We start from the raw sequence: 24,382 nt of genomic DNA on the forward strand, positions 1-24,382 counted from the left end.
GGAGCATGTCCAGTCCAGATTCCATAGTTTGGGTTAGGGTTAGAAAATATCTGGGCAACTACATCTCTGGATTTTGGGGTGTCTTGCACAATGAATTAATTATATAACAGTACCAGGTGGTAGTGTGGGTCTCATCAAGACATTAAAGTGTTGGAAAAGAGCATCCAGGAGCCAATGTGGATGTTTTTTTTTTCTTTTTCTAAGATCTCACACCTGCTTTTTGACTGAGCCTTTTAAAGCCAAACTGGCCTTGGCAGGGCTATTATGGGCACTATGAGCTGATTGTTCCTATAGGACACACACACACACACACACACAAACACACACACACAGACCAAGGCTGGGAAAGAATTGTTTTCTTTGTGTAAAACTCAGAGAAAGGAAATGAGAGATGTAGGATACAAAGAAACAGACAAAAACACTGACAGATGATCATGTTCGGGATCATGTCAAACAAAAAAGATACACACAAGAACAATCTTAATCTGTGAGTATTTTTATTTTTATTTTATAAAACTAGTTACATTTATTGGTTTAGTAATACACATTCAATAAAATACTGTAAGTTATATGAATAAAGGAACTGTACAAATGTGACCCTAGAAACATTGATCTGATTGAACTGCCACTGAGAGTGCCAATGACATAGAAAAAGAAAAGAAAAAGAGAGGAAAAAAAAACATTTGCTGGTTCATTTATCTAAAAATCCCGGATGCCATTTCCTGCAATAGAGGAAGTGGGTGGATTTTGCCTCAGGAAGTAGGCGTGTCCCCATGCTTCGGCTGCCCAGACCTTTTATCCACTGTGTAAACATGATAGCATTCCTCCGGCTGTCCAAGGAGAGCTGCGCTTACAAACTTATCATACAACCTTCATTTTTCTCTGCTGACTTATTAACTTATCTCTTGTAAAAACATCTGGACAACACACTGAATGGAGCTCTGTTGCATGTGTTGTGTATTACCTGTGCAAGGTAAACAACTACTGTACAGTGAAAAGACTCAGGGATAAGGGTTCAGTGGGGGGGGGGGTATCTGGGGTCAGACAGGTGGCGTGCTGTAGCGGATCTCCACATTAAACTTGTCAGACATCTTGGGCAGCGGAGGCTTCTTCAGCATGTTGTGCTTCATGATCGCCTCCTCGTTAGCATAGATTGGGGTGTCTGTGTCATCAGAGTGGTACCCTGACTGGTATCCACTCGTCTGATTGGACGATTCCGAGGCCAGAGACTCTTTACTCTTACAGCGCAGCAGCTGGCTGAAGAGAGAAAACAGGAAGGGGACATTTACAATGAGAAAAACTTAGATTTACACCTAAAAAGTCAAGGAATTTACAGCTGCCAAACATGAGTAGTGGTCAGTAAAGTAAGATGCTTGGTCCTCACCTGAAGTTGGGCGTAGTTTGCAACTGTTGATTCAAACCTTTCACGTCCTCTTGTGAGAAGCACATACCACTGTCTGTGTGACCCTCCTGCAGAAAAGCCAACAGTTTAAAGACCCCTCTGATGAAAATGAACTGTTTACCCTTGTTAACTTTCATGTGATGTTTTTATATAATAAAGACACATCATGAATGAAATAATTAGTCAACACCATGACTGAGTGTTTCCACCTTGAACTGCAGTGAACCAATGACAGTCTCATAAAAACAGATTCATACAGTCAGGGATTTATACATCATATAACCTCAGGAGCCAATCCTGTCAACTTGTGGGGACCGGGGGCGGGGCTAAATAAACCTGAAACCTTGTCAGTACAGAGAGTCAGAGTTAGCATTAGCACAACCACTAACACTGTGTCAGCCACTGCCAGTTACAAGCTAAGAAACAACATAAACAAATAAAAGATGCTAACTATGCTAACTGAGTCTGGGTCTGACTGAGGCTCAAACGTGAGGCTGAGTCTCTCTGATGTTTCCTCCTCTAACCATCTTCATACTCTCTGCTCTTTCACCTGGACACCTGGAGCGGGGTGGGCGGGGCCAAGGCCTGATCCAGATTTCCCAGTGAGGAAGTCAGAGTCAATGAGCATCTGAGCAGTTTTCCTTTTTTTAACTTTTTATGTAGTAACACCATGTTACACAAAATATGATCACAGTAGAGTATACCATAGCAGGTGAAGGGAGCAGTAATACTGGGTCAGGCAGGTGGAGAGTGGACAACATGTTTTGATCTTATTTAAAGGAGTTATCATAAAGGAGCTAGATAAGTTTTGCTATTGCTACATAGCTAACATTAGCATTAACAACTGTTTTTCTTACCAGTCTGGAAGAAAAGTTGTCAGTTCAGCATCAAACCTAATTCCTTTACTCACCAAGAGCTGTCTCAATCTGTGGAAAGCAGCTCTTTGTTTTACTTCTATTTCTATGACTTTTCTTCTTCTTAAGTTAGCATGCTAATCAGCTAGCCCATCTCGTCACTTTCTGATAGCGAGTCACTGTAGCATCCAGGCTGCTCTGAAGAAGTAGCTGCTCAGAGGACGTATTATAACCTCTTGAGTTTTAAAAGCACTGACAATGTAGCAAAAGCAAAACATACAAATAGTTCCTTTAATGAAGCCATCTTTTCTACTAAGCTACATGACAAAAATCATCATTAATCAAGTATATTTTCAAAATGTCAGTTGAGGTTTAATTCTATGGATTTTTAAAAAAATGTTAAAAAGAAAAGAACATTTCAGAGAATTCGTCTAAATCTCACATAAATAAGATCAAATCTAAGTGCATCTGTTTACAGATAAGGTGTATGTGCTGATTGTGCTAATTGTGCTGACACTCACCATGACACTGCTGTGCGCCACAGGGATGTCCTCAAACGTCTTCACACTGAGGGGCCGACCGCACCTCTCACTCTGCTGGGACAGTCTGCACAGAGAGTGGAAGTCAGTGAGAAAAGATTCACCACTGACTGATCTAACACTGATAGCAACAGTGGGGAGTGACAGGTATGATCATCATACTGACCCGAGGGACGGCGGGTTGTCGTAGTGGAGCTGAGCTTCCAGGATTTCCCCACTTTGAGGTCTGCTGTAGGGGTTCCTGGGGTCAGGGGTCACTGGAGATCCCTCTCCCTCGCCTGCTGTCAGGGGGATGTAGTCCTTCCCATCCTGGAGACAGAGGGACAGAGTCAAGAAAGGCAAACCAGGCAAGTGTTTCATGCACCTAAGAGGAAATATTAGCACATTTTGCAATGAAAACTATAAAACTCCCTTAAACCTCACATAAAGACACTATACAGTGCACTGCTGTTGGGCCAAAACCCCTGATGGCCCCTGATGATATTTTCTGCAGCAAGTATTTACCTATTGTATGCATGTGAAGCATTCAGGGAACCTGTAAATTGTAGTGTCAACTCATAGTCTGTGTGTGAGGCGTTTAGGGAACATCTGTAAATTGTAGTGTGTACCAATAGTCTGCATGTAAGGCATTTAGGGAACATCTGTAAATTGCAGTCTGTACCAATAGTCTGATTGTGAGGCATTTAGGGAACATCTGTAAATTGTTTCATTTACTGATATGCATGTGAAAAATGGGGGTTTTGTCTTTGTCTGAGGCCCCCCAGATTCTAGGATCAACACTGCCTATAACATCACCACTGATTCACTACATTCGAATAAGTAGAAAACGTGAGTGAAAAATGAATTTATCCTGTTATTACTTTTCCTTGTGCTGTAATCAGCTTTATCTGGTGCAACTAGTTTGCATCAGCCTGTTTTTTCCACTTCACTTTCAGGTAATGACTTCCTAAAGTTCCCAGGATGACTTGGCAGCACTTGGTGAAGGGGTGTGAACTTGCTGAAATCAGCTGTGTGTTGTGCTGGCGTACAGGGAACACTTGACAGCCTTAACAATAACATCATTACAGATGGGGACTTAGAGATATTAGCAAGGAAACTTTTGTTCCTTTAATCAAAGTTGCATTATGGACCATTGAGGCTGTTCAGTGTAGAAACTGGTGCACCTGCCACAGTACGTCTGTTCCTATGCGGCTGATATTTCAGACAGTTTAAATGTTTTTAGCTGATGAGCCATAGCTGGGATGAAGATAATTAAAATGAGGAGTTATAAATGGAGACAGTAGGCTTTTGTTTTCACCCTCACACACCTGCTGAGCACTGGCCTGTAGCAGGTTGCCCAGATGTTCAACCAGCTCTGCAAACGTTGGCCTGTCTGTTGGGCGATCCAGCCAGCAGTCCAACATGGTCTGGTATCTATGAACACACACGCAACAAATCGGATGACAGTAAGACAGTAGTCTGAGTTACACATCTGACATATGTTTAACTGCATCATGCTAACTGTCCACTCACATCTCAGTGGTGGCGTACTCTGGGGGTCTCATCCTGGTGCCCTCCTTAAGCCTTCTGCAGAAAGACTCATCGATGCAGACACCCGGATAAGGAGAAGCCCCTGTGAGAGATATGACAATGGTGATTTGACAGGTGTACAGTGGTCATTATGTGTCTTTGCATACTAGTGATTACTACTAGGTTTACCCAAAGAAAAGATCTCCCACAGCAGGACCCCAAAGGACCAAACATCACTTTGTGTGGTGTACACTCGGTCGAATATAGTCTCAGGAGCCATCCACTTCAGGGGGAGACGTGCCTGTGCAAGGAAGAAGATGCAAATTTCACTGCTTCACATACCCTCAACGGTGTGGCTGACAGTCTATGCATCACTTTGGAGGACTCACATCTCCTTTGCGGACATAGTCAGGGTCTTTGTAGACATCTCTAGCGAGGCCAAAGTCGCAGATCTTCACCACATTGTTCTCTGACAGCAGGATGTTTCTGGCCGCTAGATCTCTGTGGATACACTACAGAGAAAACAGAAAATAGAAGAATTTACATTCTTGTGCATTAAAGAGAGTTTTGTCCAGATGTTTTCCCAATTAACTGTAGCTTCACCTTGCGAGAGGACAGAAACTCCATGCCCTTGGCCACCTGGAAGCTGTAGCTAATCAGGTCCTCCATGGTCAGATGGTTGTCATCTGAGCTCTCTGTGGTCAACATGATGCATTACAATCATAAATCTGATCCAAGCATGCACAAGCATTGAACTGGCTAAAAAAATTAAAAGTGCGCCACTCAGAGTTGTCTTCAGCACCTTCCTCACAGTCCACGTTGCTGCCCAAAGCCTTGTCTCCAGCTGTGGAGCAGACTGCCGTTCCCGTGCAGATGTCCAGCTGGGCAATCTTCCCCTGACCCAGATCCCCTTCAGTCACATCCTCCTCTGCAGACGTCCACTTCTGGCTGTCCACCCGCTTCCTCTGTGGACCAAACACAGATATCAATCAAGAAAATGAGAAGAGAAAAGTAAGAATCATAACATTTTCTTCAGGGTGCAGGTATTTTTCTGTCCATGTTAGGTTTAGTCTGTGGGTCAGCTGGTCTGTGGTTAATGATGTGGTTACACCATGCCGCCTGGGCTTAGTGTAACCACATTAGAGGGTTTGCTGCATTTTATTGGCTGCATGTGGGTTACACATCATTTACTTTGTATGGGCTGTACTCTCCGCGCTTGCTCTTCAGGTAGCTGGAAAGGTTTCCATGTTTACAGTACTCTACAATCACCATCAGTGGCCCTGCGGAGAGAGGGAAGAAGAGGTTAAGGATCAAAGAAAGAACAACTTATAACTACACACTCACAGAGGACATCTAAAGGCTGATTAATGAGTTGTTAAGGGACATTAGAAAGAAAGGAAAATAAATATAAGCCCTCACAAATCACATAAGTGTAATAGCTCTCATAAAGAAGAAAATTAGTCGGGAAGCTGCATGATTTCAACACAAAAAGGGACAAAGCAATGATGCACAGTACATGCATGTGCTTCATATGATGACTCACCCCCCGGCTTTGTACAGGCCCCCAGGAGGTTGACGACATTGAGATGATGTCCAATGTGAATGAGAATTTTCAGCTCTGACATCAGGGCGCGATACTCGCTAGACGTGGCTCCCTCTGTGACATGGAGAGATTACATGTGACCTATGTGTTTTTGGAGGATTTCATGTGTCTGCATTGGAGGGAGAAATACTCACCCTTCAGCATCTTGACTGCAACAGTGGTGCATGTCGTAGCTTTCTCGATGCCAAAGGCAGCTGCCTCCACCACCTGGCCGAATGCTCCTCGTCCCAGCGGATCACCTTTAATGCAAAACATTTGTCATGAAGTCACACCATCCGTGCAGGTTGTTTGTTGTTGTCTATTTTTGTCCAATATTGTTATCAAATTGATCTGCCCACCACTTTGCTCCAGACTGGAATATCTCACCAATTTTCTATGAATATTCATTTGTGGACAATGAATCTTACTGGCTTTGTGATCCCCTAACTTTTCCTGCCGCACCAACAAGACTATGCATTTGTGGTTTTTAGTGAAATGTGTCAACGACAGCACAGACATTTGTGTTCCCCTCGGGATGAATTGTAATGACTTTGATATCCTGACTTCTCATTCAGGGCTGAAAAATGAATGGAACACTCAAGTGCCAAAACTGTCCGCTAATGACCACTAGAGTCTGGCTCCAACAGTGCGTCAGTCCCCATGACTCCCATGTTCAAATGTCCAACTTTACAGCAGAAATAAACATGTTTACAGCCTGGTACAAAAACAGTTTTGTTCTCTAGAGCTAATTTCCTCCTTCATGAGAACTGTACGTGTTGAATTCTATAGAACTCACCTGTTTACATTTTATTAAGGACTAAAGTTGTACATAATTGAGGTTGTGGCTGCTTCGAGTGACAGGTGAGTGAGCGTATGCTCAGATACTGAAGTCTCAGCTGCACACATGCCCCACCTCTTTGCCCATTTTTGGATTAGGCGACGTCAGGTTCTGCCAAGATGGCGGCAGTAGAGCAGCTCACTCTAAGCTTCAAAACCGCTCTTCAGAAACCTCAGAGTGGCATCATGGAGGCTACGTCCATCTTTATTTACAGTCTATGATTATTACCTAAACTAATGATATTTCCATCAGCTTCAGCTGCTCTGTTCTAATTATTAAATGTCAGCATGCTAACATGCCAAACTAAGAGAACAAAAAGCTAAGAGGATGAACATTGCTAACATTATACCTGTTAAAAATGTTAGCACTGCCATTGTGATCCATCTTATTTTGCTGACATTAGCAGCTAAGCCGTCAGCATGGCTGGAGAGTCCAGGTCCGACATCACTCCTTTTTCACATTCGCTACTCCCTGTATGATGGACACTCATCAGCTTACTTAACATTGTGCAGTAAATTGAGATTTCAGATACTAATCACCATAATTTTGCATCATCACTGATGGCTGTTGAGTCTGTAATTTATGCATCTATAAAATGTGGTGCATTGCATTGTGGGAAGCAGTGTACATGGTGTGGACAATACTTTTTTTCCAATCCAGTGTGGTGTTTTTGTGAGCAATATAAAAACTCTTTTCAGACATGGCTGACAGTAAATGTAGCGCTCACACACTCACTGAGCACTTTATTAGGAACACCATACTAATACTGGGTACTTCCTCCTTTGCTCTTAAACAGCCTCAGCAGATGTTGTAAATTTTCCTCTGAGAGGAGTTGAGGGGAGGTCACTGCTCTGTGACATGGAGCTTTATCCTGCTGGAGGTAAAGATGGTAAACTGTGACCACAGGAAAGTACAATGTCAGCAACAATACTCAGGCATTCAAACCATGATTGATTGGTACTAACTGGGTTAACTGAGATTGACTGGGTCAAAGTGTGTCAAGAAAACATTCCTCACATCATTACACCACCACCAGCAGCCTGGACTGTTGACATCCATGGATTTAGGCCAAATCTGGAGGCTATCACACCAGGCTACGTTCACATCTGCAAAATCTGATCAATCATGTCACATGATTGGCAGCAGTGCCATACCATGATTGCATGGATGTATTTAGTGTAAATAGGAAGTGATTTCAGACATAGTTTTAATTTTGTTTTCACACATAACAAAGTGATCCTGGAACTGTCTCTATTTTAGTTGGTTTGGTCAAGTTTTCATTTGCACTGTTACTGTTTTAAGTGGCAGAAGTTGGATATTTAAACCATTCAATTGTCTCTTTGAGGTTTCTATTTGATGTTATCGGCTCCTTTTGCTTTCTACAATCCCACAAGCATGTGGTGAAGTGTACAATAATTAGTGGGTCCTATCCAAGATCCACTCCTGAGCTGTAGCTACAGTGAGTTACGCTTTGGGGTAGAAGATAGGATTTCTTGGAATGACTGCAGTAATCCTATCATACATGTTGTTACTTTCGTCTTGCCTTTAATATTCTCTCTTTTATAACTCTTGCTAAATAAGTTTATCTGCTTTTGACATTCTGAACTTGAACATGAAAAAACCCTGGAATAAAACTGCAAAGCCATGATAGCGGCTCTTTAGATCTGAACGTTAGCTTTGTGCTGCATGCTAATCTCACACAGTGACAATGCTAACATGCTGAAGTTTAGCTTATGTTTACAACTGTTAGATCAGTTTTATTTTTATTAAGATTTATTTTGTACATTATGTTATTTTTCCTCTGAGAGAATTGAAATAACTGAAGTAATGGTACACAGTACAGAGACGGTACATATCATGCATCCTGTTCCTACATTATTCATTTTGCCTGTAAAGTTAGTGATGGTTAAGATTAGCGGAGTGATACGATGTGATGTATGACGGTTGTCAGTGTTCAGTTGTCCTACTGTGGGAGCAAACGTTAAAGTAGAGTAAGTCAGATGAAGTTGGTACTCTACCCACGACCCGAAAGGTAGATTGATTTAGTAAGAACTAAATTTACAGTTAACGCTATGAGTAACCAGCGTTACAATGTGTTCACCATGTTAGTTTAGTGTCTTGTTACTGAGATGTTTCAGTCTGGACCAAAGTGGTGCACCAATCATGCCTGTCTGCATCCCTCGAGCTGTTCCCTTTGAGTGACTAAAAGTAACTTAAAAACTGAGACTTATCACTAAAAAAATTCAGAAATAAATAAAAAACTAAAAAATAGAACCCTTACTCATCATAATCTGATGTGAACATTTATAACCTCTGTAAGGGAAACTGTGTTTGCTCTTCCTCTGTCCACAAAGAGAAAACTGTGAGCTGTGATTAATTGACTTGAGGGGACTTGAAGGGACTCAGTGTCTCTCACTCAAGGACACCTCAGCCGTGCAGATGCCGATGCAGATTTGTGTCTCACCCAACTTAAGCCTGTCCCGAGGAAACTCCCATTTGTTAGCGTCATACGTGAGTCTTTCACACTGCTCATCCATGGGCATGTCCTCCGAGTCCAGGATCATGGACAGGTAGCCCGTCTTCAGATCCCTGTTGTTTGGCTGAATTGATGATAGAGTGAGAAATATGAGAGGCAAGCAGAGATGTAATGTGTGAACTAATGAGCTGCTATCTGTCTCTGTTTCCCCTTGCACTACATTAAAACTGTACAGCAGTTTTCCAGTGACTCTGGTGTCCCTCCAGTAAAAAGGGGCCCAATCAGTGCTGCGGGTCTACGTGACTTATGCGAGCGGAGAGTGGCCCTGTTGTTCCTGGATACAAAGGCGAGCCAGACCAGTCACCTCTAATCAGTCATACACCCCCACAGCGTGTGTTTGTATGTGCTCGTGTGTGTGTGTGTGTGTGTGTGTGTGTGTGTGTGTGTGTGTGTGTGTGTGTGTGTGTGTGTGTGTGTGTGTGTGTGTGTGTGCTCGGGTACATGCATGTTTGAGCTGCAGTTCTTTTTTTATCCATTATTGGGTCTCCTGTGCGTAACCGGAGGGAAAATCCAAGGAAGGAAAAGTGTGGCAAAGGGAGGATGAGGATGAGGAAATTCTTACTTTTTTTCTTCCACGGATGACAAAGACGATCAGTAACCAAAAAAACATGGCGATGACCACTGATCCGATTGGAACAATCAGTTCCACATTAGTCTTTTCCTCTGCACCTAGAATAAAGACAACAATATGATTGGAAAAGTATTCACAAACAACCTTATCACAGGAGGAGCCAAAGAACAGATCATACAACTCGTGACAAATTTGAGGCTCATTCTTAGGGGAAACGTGGGATAGTAACAGAGGGAAATCAAGTATGATTTCAATGATGTGCCTTGGCAAAGAGCTGCATAAAGTTCAGACAGGTTTGTCTTTGACTTTGGCATGTACCAGTGTGTACGTCTGTGTTTGGGTTGGAGAAAGGAGACTGTCGAAATCTGGCAAAGTGATATTTTATCTAGTCATAACAAATAATCAGGAGTCTGCAAGAGCTACTGCTGCCAAAGACAACTTGGAAAAGGCCTATCAGAGCCATACTCATGTGTAATGACACACTGTAATGAACCATCTCTCTCTGCTACAATTCATCTTAGAGACCAAAAATTATTAGAAGGAAAGAGAAGGTCAGGAGAGGGGAAGTCAGGAGTGCAGTCTGCAAAGAGCTTTTTAACTATTTCTAATCCTTAATTTTTTCCTTTGCCAAATTTATTGTAAAAAAATCTAGCATTTACATAACAAAGATGGCTTTCGTTGGCTGTGCCTGGACTTCCAATTTTAACAGACAGTCAGACTTCTTCAGACTTCATCTGAGCTAATTCCTACATATTTTTATTAATATCCAGGTCCATTAGAAGTCACAGAGCTGCTGTCTGTGCTTTGTGTTCACTCAGGACTCCCTCACATACAGAGACGCACTTGTTCGTTTCCCTCCCTCGTTAGCGGAGCTGGCGCCTGAGCAGGGCTGGGAGTTACTGTATCTGGGTCTCCATTCTGCTGGCGGGGTACAGGTCACGTAGGCCCTGGTTCTAGTTGGAGCATTTGTTTGTTTGTTGCTGTGGCTCTGTGTTCAGGACAGAGAAGGTTGGACAGGAGAGCAGAGGCTGGAGCTGGGGCAGGGTTGGCCTCTCCCTTTGTCCCGCAGCCTCCTCATTGTTTTAGATTTAGAAACTCCCAGGAGGATGTGCGCTAACTGGGCCAACTTCCTGTCATGCGGAAGCAAAGTTATTCTTACCCTACATCTTTGATATCAAAATTGTCGTATGTGTGATGTAAAACCTTGAGGCCAGATATAAATCACAAGGACTTTGTGAGTATTGTGGGTTTTGTCAGGAGGTTAAGGCTGTGAGCCTGTCAGACACAAGCCCAGGGGCTCAGAGGCTCAAAATAACTATTAAAAGACACAAATCTACAAACTACAACACTACAAATGATCCGGCCCAGTCACTTTTGGTTTGGATGTCTTGCTCTTATGCATGTTTCAGGAACCTTTTATATCTCTGTGCCTAATCCCTCCACCTATCAGCAAACAGGAAGTGTTACATCATTACACTCTGCTTTATTTCAGTTATAATTAGCACAATGTGGGTCCCGGTTCCGGCAGGGACTAACCTTCAGTCATCAGAAAAGACTGGGAGGTGTCACAGCCAAGGTTGTTACATGCAGTGCAGGTGTACAGACCACTGTCATCCTTCTTCACACGCTGGATGGTCAAAATATGATTGTTCTGGCTCAGGATCACACCTGAAAGCAACACACAGTGTCTTTAACAGCAGTGTAAACTTGTGAAGTGAGTCAGTTGTCTCTGAAAAGCCACGCACGTCTCACCTGAGCCCTCCTCCACAGTGTGGTTGTTCTTGGTCCACACCACAGTTGGGTCTGGGGTCCCAGCAGCATCGCAGCGGAGAATAATCGTTGCACTTACATTGGCTTTGTGGTCGGTTAAATTATTGAGGATCCTCGCAGCCTCGAGACCTGAAATGAGAGTTTAACCAGTTTCCATGAAAAAATAATAATGTCAGTTTTTGTTAAATCTGTTAAACATGTGCTCACTTCAAACAGCAGAAAGAGACACTGAAATGATTTGGGAACTTACATTATACCAAATGTTTCCATTAATTTTTAAACTTATAGAAATCTGTGATTTGGTAATGGTCCGTTTCATTTGATCGCCCGTCAGAGACATCAAGCATAAGCGTTTCGTTTGTCGGCCAGAATCTCAAAATTGACTTTTATCCTGTTTTCAGTCATATTTTAAATATATGCTTCATACACCTTGGTTGTTTTCAACTTTATATTTGAACCAGATGAAGTATTTTAATTGTTGGACGTCTGGATCTTAAGTTACCAGAGAAGAAGTAATGACACTAATAATGACAGCTCAGCTCCTAGTGGATCACTGATTTTTAAAATGAAACTGCTTTATTTGTTGTTTCTACTGGTTTTAATCCCCTGGTCTGTTTATTGAAGAGAGGAGGAGACCTCAGTGGATAATTCAGCTTCAGGTAAAAACCTGAAGGAAGCCAGACCAGGAGAATCTTGTGACAATGGTGGTGAAGACAACAACTCCCATGATCCCACGCTATGTCACCCAACAGTGTCTTTTGTTATTGTTTTGATTGAGAGACACCTAATGGCATAAGTTAGATACTGTGTGTTTAGCACCAGCAGATTTCATTTTCACACAGTGTACTCTCCCTTCTTTAATGATAGTGACATTTTCTTTTGCCAACTAAATGTGAAAACTGTGGAACTGCACAGAAAGCAGATAAAATAATCTCTACAGACACTAAACTCCACTTTAGGAAAATCTGATTTTTTTGCTTTTGAAATGCACAAACCTGTGAGTGATATGTCCTATTTAATGAAATTATGGTTTTCCTCTGTGAATAATTGATCTGTGTGAATTACACAATCCAGTCTTTTCAACCACAAAAAGATGACTGTACACTCACCTCTGAGTGACAGTCGGCGCAGCAGGCAGGTTCTCTCCCGAGTCTTGATGTTTTCCACCTGACAGGCGTACAGACCTTCATGCTGACGGGACGCGTTGGGCAGCGGCAGCTCCAGGGTCACGTTGGTGCCCTGCAGGTTGGACAGCACTGCCTGCTGCAGGGGCCTCGGCTGCAGCGACAGGGAGCGGCAAGGCTGCACCGACGCCACCTGCTCTGACTCGGAGGTGTTGGTCACACGGAACCAGGCAAGGTTGCCGTAGATCAGCCTGTCTGCCTTGCACCTCAGAACCACGTGGTCCTCCTCTAAGGGCTCGTTGGACGGCGACACACTCACCTCAAGGCCACCTGGCAGAGGTGGAGGCACAGGTGAGAATGAGAACAGACATGAGGAATACTGATGGTCACACGGAGAAGAGAGAAAGCACAGCGCTCACGTGTCACATGGAAGAAGATGACGCGTGAATCCTCTCCCACTTTGTTGGCAGCCATGCATCTGTAGAGGGCATGGGCCTCAGCTTTCTGAATCTTCAGTGAGCTCACGATTTTCTATGGAAACACACTGAATTTGTTAATAACTGCACATTAAATACAGATACAATAAATCTCAGGCTATCTGACAGGATTATTTACCTTCTGGTCCTGATCAGTGTCTGTGATGATTCGCTCCACAGGGTTATGTCCGGTGCTGTTGCTGATGTCTCTCCAGCCTGTGCAATCCTTCAGCTGCTTCTCAGACTTAATCAGCCCCGACCTGTTGGACAAAAGAAGACGTTTCTCCTTCATACTGATACAACAAACACTAACAAATGATACACAGATAGAAAACTATGAGTAATGATAGAGAACATTCAGAATTAGTAGATTTTGGGACCGACTCTTTTTTCTTTATATATGCTCCCTCTGGGCGAGATCATCTGTTGGCATTGCAGTATCCACTATTTATATGCTGATGATACACAGATATATGTCCCAGTAAAGTCTGAGAACCCCACTAGCCTGTCTACAATAAAAAAAAATTTAATGCTTTTTAATGTTTTACTGACATTAAAAAGTGGATGTTAACTTACTTCAGACAAACCCAGAAAAAATTGAGCTTCTTATCGTTGGCCCTGACAATGTTCATATAGATTTAAAATCCTCACTGGGCCCCTTTTTTTAACAACAGTAAGGGCTATATTTTAACAGTCAAAACAACATGTGTTGGATTTACCAGGTAATAAGAAAGAATAGGTCTCTGCAGAGCACCTTTGTGCCAGGTCTAAGATAGGGCCCAAAGTCTTCTGTCAGAAACCTTGATGTCCTGTTTGATTCAAACCTTAATTTTGAGACTCATTTCAGTGGGACAGTAGAATCCTGCTTCTATCATTTAAGGAACATTGGCAAAATCTGTTCATGTCTGACCCTCAGAGACACAGAAACTATCACACATGCTTTAATTTCCTCAGGATTAGATTAAAGTAACGGTCTCCTAACTGGCACAAATCAGAAAACAATTTATAGACTTCAAATAGTACAAAATGCAGCAGCCAGACGATGAACAAAAACTAAGAAAAGCGATCATATTACCCCACTCTTAGGGTCTTTACATCGGCTACCAGCCCATTACACAATTGATTTTAAGATTATACTTATGACCTGTAAAGCCCTTCATGGCCCCAGACTATGTTTCTATTTTTTCATCAACCTGCATGTAGTCTGAGGTCCTAAAACTGTGGCTGCGGTCCTAAACACTTCTCCTCCACCTCGATGGAAAACATCATGAGGTCAAGGAAAGATGTGAAGGAGAGGACATAAGGACTTAGGAAAAGAGTAGAGAAGCTGACTGCTCTTATCCTTGTTTTTTTCCTTATTAAACCAATTGTATTTATAACCCTATAACTCTTAGACAATAAATACTTGTTAATGAAAACAAACAGGATTAAAAGGAATACACAAACAGAGAAAGTTGATCCATTAAATTAATAATCAAATAAAAATAAGGAACTGAGCAACTGATCAGTATAAATTATACTCAGACATAAGTATATAGAATTTCCTGGCATGGATGCTTTTCACATTTTTATACATTTCAGGAAATAAATCTTTGGAGCAATCCGCAAGGGGAGGGGATTTAGTGAAATGATATTTATGTATATCTATTTGGTTATGATGATAATATTAACTAGAAACCTGGACAGATTTGAAAGAGACAAAAGCTATATTTATGGATTTGAAGCACAGACAATCAGACAAGGATTTACATAAGTTCTGGATCATCTCACAAACATAAAACAGCTGCTCTGTTGTTTCTATATACATGTGGGTCCACTGTGATGAATCTACAATGATACTTTAAATGTTGCTGGTGCAAGGAATTGTGGGGCAGCATTTTCTCCTTTACTTTATAAAGGAAGATCCAGTGTTTCCTGTGCTAAATGAGATAATTTAGGAAGCACTGAAGCTCCTTTCCTTATCATTTAGAGAATCTGAACAGCTCTCATCATGGCTACCTCTGGGTCAATTCAGCTCAGTGAGGAACCTTCCTAAGCAAAAAGACTTTGACCGCAGCCAGGAACTTGGTGGTAATTCCTCTGTCAACATGTGAGACTGAAGGGGACGGAGCTTTTGTCAGGGCTTCACAACTCTGGAACAACCTGTCCAATGAGCTTAGACTCTTAGCAAAATCAGTATCTACTTTTAAATCACTTTTAAAAACAAATTTCTTTCACAAAGCTTTTGGATAATCTCTTTTAAGTATATCACATGTTTACATTTGTGCTTCTGTTTTTAGTGTGTCATTTAATTTTTTTTTTAGCTTGAGTAATTTGTTTGTTTTGTTATTTTATCCTTGTGAAGCAATTTGTAATCTCTGATTTTGTGCTATATAAATAAAATAAATTATTATCAATTTTTTTATTATTCGTGCAAAATAGAAGAGCCTGGCTTGTCTTTTTTTTTCCTTTTATCACATACTGCTGTTTAATTGTGAGAAAAATCACTGGAAAACTGAGTATTTTGTCAAATAGAACTGAAAAACTGGGTGGGACAGAGTGTATAGAAGAGGAGACAAAGCTTCTGCAGGAGGAAGCTCTTTTCTGACAGAGAGCAAGATGATGGGAACAACAGGAAACGTAGCGCAGGACTGAGGAAGTGCTCTGATGTGTAGGCAGAAGATAAGGAACCTGCTGATGGTCAACACGGCCTGCCCACCTCCTCCTTTCTATCAACACTCGTCAAATCGCCACATACCTGAGGCTGAGGCTGTTGTGTAACCGCCGAGCACCCCTGTCTGAACAGTGTATTGCACAGTCAGAGCCACTGATCCACAGAGGACGTGGATTGAAGCGCAAATGCCTGATTGTAGAGAATTGGTAAACATGTCTGAATAACTGATGTCCGTCCAAAAATGGACATTGTGAGGAGCATGAATCACATCCGCTGATCTGCGTCAGGTCAGAGTTCACTCTCATTGTCTCCTCTCTTGTTTTTGTCAACATCACGAAAGCAGCTATTCCTCTGCACATCAACAACCTGTTGACAATGAGTGACTGAGAGGCATCTGCGTGCATTCACAGACGGAAGTTTTCTCTCTGTGTTTCTCTCTCTCACTCACATATAACACATAATACACACACACACACTGAAGAAAGGTGACTCACATAAAGACCTCGGGACAGTCCTCTTTGGACATCCACTGCCACTGAATGTGTGCAGGTGGGGGAAATCCACGAGCGGTGCACCTCAGGGTGGGGCTGCTTCCATACGGGTACATGTCATTGTCCACCGCCACTTCCTTCTCAATGATGTGAGGAGGCACTGTAGAAGAAGACATGAAGCGTTATCACCACTGTCTCTTCACCGACAGCGTCAGGCAGCTCAAGAGGAAACACAAAAGAGAAAGAGAAGGAAAACGTGCCGTTGACCAGCAGCTGGAAGGACCGTCTGTGTTCCTCTTTAGTGATCTTATTGGTCAGGACCATTGTGTAATTCCCTGCATCCATTTCTGTGACTCCACGGATGATGAGGGCATCGCTCCTCTGCTTTATTCTGTAGTCATCCTTCAGTGGGAGCCCATTTTTCAACCTGGGCAGACAGAGGAGAGGATTTTCACACAGCAAAACTTACAGAATCTGAAAAGACGTGAATGTAAGAAGTTCATATGTCGTTAGGGCCATACGGTCTGTTGTGTCTAACTGTTACTGACAGGCAGTTTTTACTGTGAACATACCATTTATAGCTGGGCTCTGGGTAGGCTGAGTACTTAACAGGGATCTGTGTGGTTTGATCTCCCACATTCACCTCCCAAACCTTCATCCACGGTTCTTTCATGTCGATGAAAGGCTTCTCTGGAAAAATACAATCACAAAATGTTGTCAGTGACACAAACCAACAATATCTTTAGTGTGAAGTAAGCCTGCTCATGAAAAACAAAAACCAAACAGAAACTTCGGGATGTGACATAATAACTACACTGAGACAAAAAGAAGTGGTAAAAAGAAAAAAGAAAAAAGAATATGATTGACAAAGGAGTTCAATATACAGAGCGTATATTGAATTTCCATATGTGACATGTATTCAAGATAAAATCACACATATACATAATATATATACATAAATAATAAATAACACCTATTAGAAACAGGAGCAATTTCATATATTGACATATATATCCGGCCCATACAAATGTGTATGTTAATGTAAGTACGCTTATATTGCAGACATATGTTACATAATTAATATATTAACTATATATTGCTACCATATGTTCTCATAATATATATAGATATTTTTAATATATGTACATATACAGATTTTACTATGGGTATTTCATATGTGTGATAAACTTTTCATATATCCAGAGGATGTATTTATGTGATGATAATAATATATGTCCTTATAGATACATATGTCCACTCTTGATATAGAGACATATACATGTCATATATTACATTCCTCTATGGTACCTCAGCACGAGCAGTTCTGCCATTTAATCTAAATATTAATTACAAGCAGAAGAATGGGAGACAGGTCACGTCGGGGTCAAGGGTGTCAGGAATGTCTGACACTGACAGTATCTCCCACTTGGTGAAAAGAACAACAGACATGTCAACAAACTGTTGGCAGAGAGGCTGTAAAGGCACCACTGCACACAGCTGAGTAAAAACAATATCTAATATCAGACACTAACACAATGGATTCAGTTCATTTTGTTGGAGCTGTATTGTTTGTTATGTTTCACGAACAAACTGCTACACAGACCCAACGCAACAAAAGTAGCACCATGAGGATACAGATGGTTTTTATTTTATTTTTTCTGCATCGCTGATCAGTTTAGAAAATTCATTCAAGACTTATTTGTTTTCCTTCTGTTTCTCCTTCACTGTCTCATCTTCGCTTTTAACTATCCAACCGAGCTACGCGGCAAGCTACCAGGAAAAACATGAGCACAAGGAACATGGGAGATGTTTCTTGGGGAAAATGGGTAATAAATAAATGTTAAAAAAAAAAATTGTGTGAAGACCAAATAAATCAGAGTTGCAAAATTTAAAATCAGTCAGGGAAACAAAGTAAAAAGTAAAATCAATTTGAATTAGAAATTAGAAATTTGACTTCTTTTTACAATCATTTTAATTATTTAGCTAACAATATTATTTGTTGGGATGGGATGAAATAATCTATCATTTATCAGAGGGTTTTAGGCTACAAGGTTGTACTAAAACTAATGAAATAATGAAAACTAGATGTGAAAAAACATTTTAACATTTAACTGAAATAAAAATAAAAACGAGACTTTGTTAAAAAAAAAAAAAAAAAAAGATAATTAACTGAAATGGTATTGTGTGTTTAAAACTAACTAAAATAAATTATAGAGAAAATGTCTTTAGTTTTTGTCTTTGTCAGTTTATTTCATACATAAGCCTGGTGTTTTGGATGTGAAATCTGTCTTACAGATGGAGCAGTGTCTCACAGCTGATTGGCTTTCAGTGTATGACTGGTACATGTGACCAAACATTCACTGTATTCATGATGTCAGGTATGTTATTGTTAACCACCTGCAGTGATGAGCCACAGAGCTGCAGCCCCTATGACTACAGCTGGACAGTCCAGTTCATTAATGAGTTCTGAATGAGTCAAAACTCTGGAGTTTGTTGGGTTTTTTTATTTTTTCATGTTTTTTTTTCCTCAGATTGACTCGAACCTGTATCTCACCTCAGAAACACAATTACACACATTTTACACTTGAGACTGCTTCTTCTGTCAACTGTTCACATGTTTGTGTCTAAATCTATAATTTATGTCCTGTTGTTGTCGTGTTGTTGTTGTTGTCATTGTTATAGTTGCTGTTGATGTTGTGTCCAGTTTAATTGTTCCGGTTAATGACACAAACACACTGACTAACACACATCTTTTCTAGTTGTCTTTTGTGAGATGGTTGTTCTTCTGTCCTCAGTGAAAACATTTTTTAGATGGTTTTATATTTTGTTGAGTTTTTATTACACAACTCTTTTTCTGACCATTTTGAATCTCGTCCCTGACAAATGCCTCATACTACAAAAAAAACTAAAACTAACACTGAAACTAATAAATACTAAACTAAAACTTAGCATTTTCAAAAAATAAAGACGAAACTAAACAAATAAACCTACTTAAAAAAATACTAATTAAAACTGAAATGCTGAAAAACAAAAAGTCAAAAGAAAATAAAAACCAACGGAAAATCCCTAAAAAACTATCATAACCTGAGTCTTTGGAGTATTGTTATCCAACACATCTGTTCTCTGTGTTTTCAGTGCACCTACCATACACTTTAAGAACTGCGGAGGCGCTTTTCTCCATCTGCCCACTGGACGCCGTGCAGGTGTACTCTCCGCTGTGGTCCACTGTGACGTTCTCCACGATGAGCGTGTTGGACAGCTCCAGGGAGTTCCACAGCTTCTTCTTGTGGGGCGTCGCATGGGTCGAACCGTTCACTGAGGTCTGACAGTGGGGGAGAGACAGCGGACATGTGGACACGTAATGTGTGTTTGTCTCTTAGAAAGATGACTTTTATTTTTCTTATGTAAGCAGGCAGAGCATCAAAACCACATCTGGTCATGTTTGCACTTTGACCTTGGCACAGAGATCAGCTGAGGGATTCCTGAAAGCAGGAAATGAGGAACAAGGTACAAGGACGACAGGAAGTGAGATACATCACTTCTGGTATCTCTGTGAGTCAAACAGGCTGATTGGAGCCTGTCATTTGACTTCATCAGGAGCATACAAGGACATAAACCATGATAGAAGAAGAGCGGGAAACCCTTGCACACTGACCAGGGCCTGACCAGAGTGCGTCCAGTTGAACTCGATGCCCACGTTGAGCTCGGTGTGGGCAGTGCAGCTGAGCGCCAGACGCTCCCCCACAGACAGCCTCACTTGCGGCGGGGTCAGGGTGAGGTCATAGATTTTGTATCCTGCGGAAAAGGGAGGGAAGACACGGCAGTCAGTCTACAGCCTATTGTTCTCCTGAGACTACGGCCTCTCTCTGCACCTACTTCACCAAGTCCCCCTTTCACTTACTTATGACCACTATCCCTCTCTCTCTCTCTGTCTCTCTCTCTCTCTCTCTCTCACACACACACACACACAACCAAACTACATTTACACACAGCCTTTCCATGAAGCTCTTGTTGTCTTCATTCAGTTCAGATTACATCTCCAGTCTTGACTCCATCTTACCCACAACAGCCACGATGTACAGAGGGGACTTAAATGTCTCATTTCCAATGCGAGTCTGGCAGGACACGACGCCAGCATAGCTGATCAGGTAACTGGGAATGGTGAAACCCGTCTTGGCCTCCCACAGAGAATCCTTACCATCGGGATGAAGCTCCTTATTTGGATACTTCTGACAGACACAGAAATTCACAGATTTTGAACAAAGAATTACAGAAAACACCAATAGCAGCTTTTGCACATGAGCAGGCTTATCTGATGATGTAGAAAAAAAAATCACATTAGATAAAAAGAGCTCTGTAAACTGGTATGAGATTATCAGCAGCAGAGTTACTGATAACTGTGTTCCTACTGATAATCACTCCTGAGAACATGGAGTTTAAACAACAAGTGCATTAACCAGGCATGAAGGGTCAACTGAAAAGATGTTATTGGTTGTGGCAGATGCAGCACACAGTGTTCAGAGCCTGATCCAAAGGAAAAATATATCTCAGCTTGTTTTGCTTTGATTCTGATCATTCTCCTCTAAATCTGACTCTGCTGAGTCCCAACTTTATGGAAATGCAGCACTGAATAGTATAATTTATGGTATTGCACATTAATAAAACAATTAAACATTCAACATTTTTAAAAAATGCTTTGACTGCTGTTACACTCAGGGATGGACAGTAATGAAAGTATATTTACTGTACTTAAGCATTTTTTGAGCATCTGTACTTTACTTGAGTATTATTTTTCAGAAACGTATGATTTTCACTCCTCTACATTTCAATTCAGTACTTGTTACTTTGAAGCAAAGCTTTTAGTCAGTGGAATGAACTGTCTTTTATTTTGAAAAATGTGATCGACCATAAACTGTGTTTATCACAAGAACTAATCACAGCCAGCTCCTCCACTGTCAGTCAGGTTGTATTGCTGCATGTTTGAACAGCTCAGTCTGAACCTGTCAGTGTCCTAATGATGCTACGATAGATACAGATGAGGCAGAAGATTCTTCACCAAAGACCACAACGTCATCTGGAGTTTGAGATTTTAAACGTTTGCTGTCTTTATCACGACCACTTCACCAACTTGAGAAATCATGTTGAGGTTTTGATTTTTTAAATTTTTGATAAACATTTAAACAGACAGTTTGTAGTTGTTGACTCTATTTGTTGATTGATTTGTGTTTTTGCGGCTGTTTCCACAGTCTTTGTATCATATTCTACATTTTCTTTTATTCTACAGGCTCTACAGTCAGTCAGTCAGCAGGTTGTTTCAGAGCCATTAGGTTCTGTAAATGTGGAACTATACAACGTGTTGACATAAAAAAATGTACTTTTTAATATTTTTACTCAACTTTCACTTGTATTGGAGTCATATAGATCTATACTGTGACTCAAGTAATGGACCGGTGTACTTTGTCCACCTCTGGTTACTCCTTGGCAGAACATGAAGGGGAACAGAAACAACTCTTCCTTACAGTGTGGAGCGTAACGTTGAGATCCTCCACTGAGCCTCGACACGGTATCACCACCCGCTCTCCTTCACGGATGAACACCACCTCATATTCCTTCTCAGAGGGCACAAACGGCACCTTATAATCTAAAATCAAAACACAGGCACAAACATCAGATACATGTTTAAAGTCGGGCTTGTCAACCACAGAGTTACATATGTATATATATTTACAGTCGAGCCTTGATCAGTAAATACTTGAGTTTGATTTCTCCAACTGTGCAGTTCGGAGTATTTGTCATCATCCTCTGTAGAACACAGCATCACAACAAAACACAGCACCATGATGCCACTGTATATTTGCCACCACCAATATAAGGTTGTACCGTGGACAAACACATAAGCTGCAGCTGCAGTCTTGCCATCTTCCACTTTCAGATCTCTGTAGGAGCACTGATACTGTCCAGTTTCATTGACAGTCGCGTTGGAGATCCTCAGCGTTGTGCAGAAGAGTCCTGATCCACTACAGTCGCTGACGGAGAAGCGTGTGCTTGTAGGAGGAGTCGACCACCTTAGGTACTGGCGACCTCTGCCAGTGAAGGGACAGACAGGTATTAATGATCCGTCGATACTCTGTGCATGCAGAGGGAATGCAGTGAGGTGTTTATACACACCTGCATGTTAGCTCCAGGTTCTCAGATTTGTTCATCCTCTGAATGCCATAGATGTTGAGCGTTGGTGGATCAGGCATAAACCGTAGTTCAATGGCTGCAGGAACCAGGGACACAGTGAAGTCAATCACAGCAAAGACTGACAACAAACACAATCAGCAGTGATTACATCAGTCATACTTGTTCCTAGCAGGTTATAGCAAAGTAGCTGGAGGTCACAATAAAAAAATAAAAAATAAAAAAAAAACACACAAAATTTAATGGCAATAAATCAGGTCAAAAGCACAGGGAAGAAACTGAAAGTACAACATAGAAAAGAAAAGAGTCTCCTGCATGAGATGTGTTTTGTAACTGGCTGTAGCTACTCATAGCCATTTTTCCACTGCTGCAGAAAATGGCGGAGCTGTGTAAAAACAGGAAGCAGGGGAAGATGGGCCTGGTCGGGCTCAATAGCCCAGCACAGTGTGGTGTAGGTGGGGTTCCTGTTTCTGAGGATACAGGCTGTCCACCGCCTCCCTGTGAGGCCCTAAAACTCATTTTGTATTGTATGGAAAAAAAGAACCTGACAGTTGAACTGACCAAGAAGACGCCACAAATTTTCCCTAATTTAATTTAATGATCCCAAAAATTGACAGACCAATCCTTATTCATTAACAGATACAAGATCATTAATTATGATTAGTTGGAACTAAGTAATTTAGGTCAAAAAGTTTCCTCCACTTCTCAATATGTCCCTTTCTCCTGACATGAGAGCAGAGATGAGCTGACCCTACAACATTAGATTTATCCAGTGCAAACTTATGCAACTGTTTCTAAACAACAAAAATGCTGAGAAAGCCCACATATACTCATGAAATTCATAAAAAAAATAAAAATAAATAAACAATCTGCTATCTTATAATTTTGGCTACAAACTTCTAAATCACAAAATCAATTTATTCTGTTATCCAGCTTTGTCAATAGTTTATGTAGGACAGTTGATAAGTATTAAAATGTTTTCTTACCAGCAACACAAGTGATTTTCAGAATAATGCCAAGTACTGGAATGACGGAGACTGCCTGAGCCATCATCCAACACAAGCCGTGGACAGAGTCCTCATCAAAGTCCAATTAAAACAGCTTCACTGCAGGGAGATTATTCCTGGTGGCTCGGTACTAATCCACGGACCCTTGACGCTTCACTGTCCACTCCACAGAGAGTTTCCCCCGCCGGAAAGTCATGGAAACAAGCGGCAGTTGGGCAGCAGTGGACGGGGATCAGCAGCGCGCAAAGTGCGGCTGGTGTGAGTGTTTGTATGTGAGTGTGTGTCCGTGGAGCTGAAGCTATTGGAGAGGATGGAGAGATGCGCTTCAGCCGAACAGCCTGCAGGGGTGGAGCTCTCTCTCTCTCGCTCTCTCTCCCTGACACACGAGAGAAAACACTGAACTTTGACCAGTGGGAAACTTCAGAAGAGTGAACTTTCAATTCAACCGAGCAACGCAGGAGCTAAAAACAAAGATTGCATGTAGTCAATACGTGAAAGTGAGGATGTAGCTGTGTAACAGCTGTCAGTCGGTTTCAGCTCTTTCTCTCCTCTTCTGTCCTAACAGTATTTTAATACAGCCGAATTCACAGTAAAGCTGTTCTCATTTACATGTTATTCTGTTTCTGTTGTTGACACGACCCATTAAGACTACATGTTAACTTCCAAGTCATTTTCAAGCTGCTGCTAAAATTCTGATTTTATAAACACACATCCTCTGACTAAATCACGAAACACATAAATCAAAGACAAACACTGTGCTGTGATTTCATTTACATTATATTTACACATTTGTCAGATGCTTTTATCCAAAGCGACTTACAATTGAAGGACAATAGTAAAGCTAAAG

At 41.4% G+C, this 24,382-nt stretch overlaps 1 protein-coding gene across 2 annotated transcripts; it reads right to left on the bottom strand.

Annotated features, from left to right (window-relative positions):
• Positions 1 to 480: 480 nt before the first annotated feature.
• On the bottom strand, positions 481 to 23,809 carry kdr (kinase insert domain receptor (a type III receptor tyrosine kinase)). 2 transcript variants are annotated; one of them, XM_071486887.1, is made up of 30 exons: positions 23,515 to 23,809; positions 22,514 to 22,607; positions 22,226 to 22,428; positions 21,865 to 21,986; positions 20,406 to 20,571; positions 20,001 to 20,140; positions 19,490 to 19,667; positions 16,918 to 17,035; positions 16,606 to 16,772; positions 16,349 to 16,505; positions 13,341 to 13,461; positions 13,145 to 13,256; positions 12,711 to 13,055; positions 11,584 to 11,730; positions 11,368 to 11,499; positions 9,823 to 9,929; positions 9,189 to 9,324; positions 6,042 to 6,146; positions 5,848 to 5,961; positions 5,496 to 5,584; positions 5,107 to 5,269; positions 4,908 to 4,999; positions 4,694 to 4,816; positions 4,494 to 4,605; positions 4,308 to 4,407; positions 4,103 to 4,208; positions 2,962 to 3,104; positions 2,778 to 2,862; positions 1,385 to 1,470; positions 481 to 1,257 (listed from the first exon to the last, which is right to left on the bottom strand). In XM_071486887.1, exons 1-30 carry the CDS (start codon positions 23,579 to 23,581, stop codon positions 1,041 to 1,043), a joined length of 4,047 nt encoding a protein of 1,348 aa, XP_071342988.1. In that variant the 5' UTR covers positions 23,582 to 23,809; the 3' UTR covers positions 481 to 1,040. The 2 variants fall into 2 exon arrangements, with proteins under 2 accessions (XP_071342988.1, XP_071342987.1); XM_071486886.1 differs by having other exon boundaries at positions 20,406 to 20,574; positions 23,515 to 23,715.
• Positions 23,810 to 24,382: the final 573 nt, after the last annotated feature.

This window comes from Trachinotus anak, unplaced genomic scaffold (genome assembly GCF_046630095.1).
Source record: "Trachinotus anak isolate AG129_WGS33_773 ecotype Australia unplaced genomic scaffold, CSIRO_AGI_Tana_v1 ptg000010l, whole genome shotgun sequence".
In the NCBI taxonomy this organism is placed as follows: domain Eukaryota; kingdom Metazoa; phylum Chordata; class Actinopteri; order Carangiformes; family Carangidae; genus Trachinotus; species Trachinotus anak.